Here is a 6035-nt window from a genome sequence, read left to right on the forward strand (position 1 = left end):
ATGCTGGTAAAGTAGGAGGAGAAGTCAGTGACTGTAGAAAAGACAAACACCGGGGAAGATGCCAGAAGACGACAAAGCGGCTGGCAACACATCTCAGACTGTAAATCTGTACGTTGTTCATTAATTCCTCAATGAACCTACAACATCCGTGGATCCCTCAAAATCACATTGTTTTTTCCAGTTAAAAGAACAAACATCAAAACACTAAAGCGTCAGATTTCAACTTTAGTGTTGAAATTGAATTCATTCATATCAATATACCAAGTTGATCATCTGTATGAAGAGACTATGAAAATCCAGGAGTCCATCAGGAGGCTGAGCACGGGGACAAAGGATGTTTGAGACGCGTTTCCATTTGGACTAAACAATAAAAACTACAGGCTCCAACGTCTGCTGTTTACTTTCATTTATTAAGACTAAAATACAAACAGTGAATACCACAAAAAAACTTTAAAACACAGTGCAAGCCAGTGGGCAAACAAGCGGTCAGCAAAAAGTAGGACCCCCCCAGTTCATTCATACATTCCGCCGGTAAAACAGCTGATTTTACTACTTCCCTCAAGTACCCCCCCACCTGACTCCTCCTCAGATGTGACACAAAGAAGGAAAATACCTGACACCTACAGTCTGAATCAAATCTGATGGATCTGTGTTAGAGATGATCAGGGGCAAAGAGAAAAAATATTATCTCCCTCTTCAAAAAAGGGGGGGGACCCTCAAACACCATGAATGAAGTGTGGAGATGACACTGTTCACATTTCCCTCACTGAACCACATGTATGGAAAGTGTCTCGTGAAGATGAACTCATTTTTTAAATCAGTGAGGTCAGAGGTCAGTTGGTGGGACCACCAACAGACTGTGTTTCTGATCAGTCGCTCCACATCTCCCACTGAATAAAGGAAACGGCCCGTGTCAAAGAACCTTAGGGCGATGTACACTGACTGTGGTCCAGGGTGTGAGAATTGGTAAAATTTGGTGAGATTTAACGGGTTAGATTGGTCCCCGTCCCCTCCCTGTCTTATGTGGAGGAATGGGCAGGTCATTTGTTTTTCTGACATCTGATTGGCCAGTGGGTGGCCAGTCACAGTGTGGGTGGGATCAGATTCAATCCAGACAGTTATCCTGCTCCGGAGCAGGATAGTTTCTCAGAGTAAATTACCATGGAGACAGGTCTTGATTAAACAAAATCCGGCTTTGTGGTCCGAAGATCCAGGAAAAACCCTGAAGTTATCTCGCTAAAACCAAAATCCTGCTTTGTGGTACAGGCCCCAGGATATGAACTGGTCTCCAACACCAAATGTTCAGACGAGAAAGCCCTGATCAACATAGAAGCCTTCTCCTGGTCATATGATTCCAACACTGACGTTACACAATTTACAAATCTCAAACACATCTCTCATTAAAAACAAATTGTCCAACCAGGGTCTACTTGGTACACAGTACGATTGCAACCAAGAAGTCAATTCAAGTCTTTAGCTGTTTGCTAAAGCCTTGGAAATAATTTTGTAGTCTGTGCGTAAAAGTGCAACTGGCCCCAAGTCTGTCAAGAAGCCCAGGTCTCCTTTCTCTGTCAGGAGTGACGACTGCTCTCCTACAGGAAGCTGGACGCATTCCGTATTTAAGCACTCTCTAAATCTTGTCCCACAAACGTTTTTTAAAAGGTGTGCTGGCAGTCCACCCATTCCTGGAGCTTTCCCTGACACCATCGTCAGCCAACTGCACCGGTCAGCTCGTCCGGAGTCAGATATGCCCCCAGAGCCACCTGCTCTCCAGCACTCAGTTGGGGAAGATCTTGCCAGAGCTCTGCCAGTGTCAACAGGCGGTAGCCCGAGGTTTGGAGGCGGATCCAATAGTGCAGGAACAACACTCACAGAAACGGGATAAACGAGCAACAGGCACAGACAGGTCACAGGGCAAGACACCAATACAAACAAGAACGCACCACACGGGTGGGAAGAAAATACTAAGAAACAAAGCGCTCCACAAAAACTGGAGGAGAAACGAGCAAAAAACAAAAGGCGCGCACTAGGCGGAACGGGAAAACAGACGAGAAAGCAGACAAGAATAACTAGAATAGCAAACGCAAGGAAAGAAGGCTGGAGTGTAAGGCATGGGAGCCTCAAACTGATTGCACAAACAATCTGGCAGTGGGGTGAGGCCAGAGTGAAACTTAAGTGCAGGAGCAATCAGCACACTGATGAGGATCAGGTGCACTGATTGCTCCCCAATCAGTCTGGCCACACCTCCACTGCCATCAGAGAGGGAAGAGGGAAGGAGAAAACAAACCAAAACAAAACACAAAGCAACTCAAATTAGATACTCATAACATGCAGCAGAGTTCTCATCACATGTGTCCAGTCTGAATACGCCTGAATAAAAATCCACCGCGTACTTCTTCATTTCAGCTGGGTCAGTTGTCACAAATTCAGCTAAAGTGCAACACAACACAATCTATAACAACAACGATAGTGGCAACAAGAAATCAAAACTACTTTCAACAGTGTTTACAGGCGCTTTAGCCATTTCCATTTGTAAATAAATACACCAGTACAGCAGTCAGTAAAATAACATTTGCTCTGGTGGTGAATTTATTTTAATTTATCTTAGTTCATGTTTGAATTTGTTTTTAAATTACTGTTGATATTTTTGGGGGGCCATCACACAGCAGTTTGCTCAGGGCTCAAAATTGTAATATTTGATGATATTTGATGATGCTCATATTTCATAGAGGGAAAGGAAATGGAAAAGGCACCTGCAAGGAGCCTACCAAACAGAGTGTGTGAGTGTGTGTGAGTGTGTGAGTGTGTGTGTGTGTGTGTGGGGGGGGGGGGGGGGGTAGTAAAAGTGGAGGAGTCTGTTTGTTGACATCGGAGCAGTCAGATGGTCGGTCTGGGCTGAAAGCTGGATGAAGTCCGGTCGGGAGTCCGGTTGGAGCTTGGTGACCAAACGTCTGTTTCTCGCCGTCTTCCGGACACCAAACCCTGGCGACAGCTCAGGTACATGTGTGCGTGATATCCCCGCAGGAAGCCCGCACTGACTTCCTGTCGAAGGTGAAGCTAGCGTTAGCCACAGTAGCTAAGTTAGCTGACATGAACTGAAGTCAACGTTTAGCTCGAAGTTAATCCAGACGCTGCTGGGCGCACCGGTTTAACACGTTCCATTCTGTCGTGTGTCGGTACGGTGTGAGCGGGTCCAGTAGAACCCGGTGTGTTTGTTGGGCAGAGAACTGCCGCTGGTGTTGTGGAAGTACATGTCCCCAGTGGAGCTATCTTAGCTCCGGCTAACAGTCCGCTGTGTCTCGTCATTGCTCCGCGAACTAACCAGTGACACAAAGCAGAGAATGGAGAGGAACGATTAGCTCCTCTGAACTAGGAGGAGTCAGCTGGAAGGACATAGGCCGGAGAACAGCATGTAGTTTTCGTGCGAAAACTAGTTTTTAAAGTAGTCGGTGTTTGCTGCGAACCGTGCAGCTAACACGGCTACTGATTCAGACCCGCAGAGTCCCGGATGTTCCAGGTGTGTTTGCAGATGACCTTACAATGGAACCTTGGATTTTTTCCAATGGGAATGAAGAACTGGTCTTTTGTGTTTCAGCATTAACCTTTGACCCGGTTCAGGTCCCCTGCACCGGCCTGTCTTCGATCTGAGCCACAGAAGTAGAGAGAAGGATGGCAGCCAAAGCAGGAGACGACCCCCACAGTCTCATGACTCTGGCCACGGTCTTCTGCTTGAGGAACCTCAGGAAGACGATGTGCTACCAGGGCTTCCGGAACAAGCTGTGCCTGCGCTCAGACGTCTTTCTTCCCAGTGAAATCTGCGACAAACTGGTCAATGCGTACGTCCCAGGTCACATGACGTGATGAATGTCACCTATGTTCTGTGTCTGATCGCTCCCGCCTTGGTTGTCTCAGGTACATGGAGCTGGTCCACACAGACAGCAGCTTTGAACCAGAGGAGAGCTTCTCCAGCTCTTTTCAGACCCGCGCAGCACCAGACTGACCCGCGTTCAGCTCAGAGAAGACTTTGTGCACGACAGAGACCTGGAGGCCATCAGAAAACAGGTGAGGACATCTGACCTGACTTTCCACTGCAAGTCAGAGCTGAGAGAGCTCGATGGGGGACGCTGGCAAGACATGATGCCATTTGGTTTGTGTTGTGACAGGACCTGATCGAGCTCCACCTCACCTACTGCAACAGTCTGTCCTCCCGCAGCCTGAAGACGCTCGTCTGCTTCCGTGAGACACTGGTGTCTCTGTGTCTCTTTGGCTGCAGCCCACATCTTCTACAGGAAGGGCGGCGCGCCGCTCGCCTGCAACGAGGACACAGAGGACGACGAGGAGGAGAGGCCCATCTCACGACAGGCATTAGACACAGACTTTAACTTCCACGGGTTCAACCGCTTGCGGCTGCTCAACCTGGGCGGTCTGCCTGCTGAGGTGGACGCCGAGACGCTCCTGAAGCCGCTGAGATCGCTCACCTCCCTGGATCTGTCCAACGTCCATTTACTGGGAACAGCTTTTCTGGCCCAGTGGAAGGACAGGCTTGCGTCTCTGGTCCTCTACAACGTTGACCTGTCCGAGGAGCTGGTCAGCACGCTGGTGGAGCTGCTTCATCTCAGGTGAGTTCAGTCTCTGAGACCCGCTGTGGTTTGAACCTGTCGGCTCCATGACAACACGAAAATCAGGTGAGAAAACCGATGAGAGGCTGAATCGTTTGCAGCGAATCCGTGGCGCCCCGCAGGGCCAAACTCAGCTGATACACTTGCTGCGGGGCTAATGCAGCTACCCAACCTACCTCGAAGTGTGAAGCCGGAGGGTTATCGTCTCTTGTGCTCGTCAGCATCTGGACATCTCACGGGAGAGCAGGCGGAACTTCCAGTTCAAGATGACCAGGAAAATCCTGACGGCCGTGGTCCAGCGACTCTCCCACCTGGTGTCTCTGGACATCTCAGGCCACGTCCTGCTGGACAACTGCACCGTCCCTCACTTCGAGGAGGCCATGGGTCGGCCCAGGTGGGTAACCGTGGTGACAGTGGGTTCACAGCTGCTCTGAGCGCGTATCAACATGTGCTCCGTCCTGTTGTTCAGCACGGAGCCGTGTAAGAGCAGCATCTACCCGCTGCAGGAGCTGAAGAGGCCGCTGCAGTTCCTGGGTCTGTACGACACAACGCTGTGCAACGTCACACACATCCCCGCCTACAAGGTGCCGCGCACACACTGCCATCCACGCAGACACGCCCCTGAGCCGCCGCCTCACCCTTTGTCCCGTGCACGCAGGTGACGGGCTCCAAGAACGAAGAGCAGGTCCTGAACGCCATCGAGGCGTACACCGAGCACCGGCCCGAGCTCGCACACAAGGCCATCAACCAGCTGTTTGACATCGCCAGGATACAGACCTGCAGCCAGCTGCTGAGGGGCGCTGCAGGTGTGTGTGTGTGTGTGTGTGTGTGTGTGTGTGTGTGTGTGTGTGTGTGTGTGTGTGTGTGTGTGTGTGTGTGTGTGTGTGTGTGTGTGTGTGTGTGTGTGTGTGTGTGTCACCCCCGTCTCTCACTCATCCTGTCCCTCTCTCACCCCGTCCGTCTCCGTCCCTGCAGCTCGTCATCTCGGCGTTGAAGTGCCACCGGTACGATAAGAGCATCCAGGTGACGGGCAGTGCCGCCCTGTTCTACCTGACCCAACACGGAGTACCGCAACGACCAGAGCGTCCGTCTGCGGCGTGAGGTGATCGAGGTGGTTCTGAACGGGATGGAGCAGTACCAGGAGGTCACCGTGAGTCAGCAGCATCTCCCCTCCTCCTCTCTGCTGATGGTCGTCCAGGTGGAGTAACCCCCCGACCCCGCAGGTTCAGAGGAACTGCTGCCTGACCCTGTGTAACTTCAGCATCCCAGAGGAGCTAGAGTTCCAGTACAGTCGGGTAAACCAGCTGCTGCTGAAGATCCTGGAGCCGGCCCGGCAGGACGAGTCCATCCAGAGGATCGCTGTGCACCTGGTGCAACGCGCTGGTGTGTCAGGTGGACAACCACCACAAGGAGGCT

General features: G+C 51.1%; 1 protein-coding gene across 1 annotated transcript; it reads left to right on the forward strand.

Moving 5' to 3' along the window:
• Positions 1–3669: 3669 nt before the first annotated feature.
• LOC144739981 (protein zer-1 homolog) lies at positions 3670–6032 on the forward strand (the record flags this gene model as incomplete). The annotated part of the gene is given in 12 exon segments (XM_078622869.1): positions 3670–3836; positions 3913–3962; positions 3965–4062; positions 4164–4274; positions 4276–4623; positions 4841–5013; positions 5089–5203; positions 5278–5416; positions 5587–5675; positions 5677–5769; positions 5843–5989; positions 5991–6032. Coding segments are annotated over 12 exon segments (1572 nt in total), but the record flags the coding sequence as incomplete, so codon positions are not given.
• Between the last annotated feature and the right edge of the window lie 3 nt (positions 6033–6035).

This window comes from Lampetra planeri, unplaced genomic scaffold, assembly GCF_965212315.1.
Source record: "Lampetra planeri unplaced genomic scaffold, kcLamPlan1.2.h2 scaffold_1824, whole genome shotgun sequence".
Lineage (NCBI taxonomy): Eukaryota > Metazoa > Chordata > Hyperoartia > Petromyzontiformes > Petromyzontidae > Lampetra > Lampetra planeri.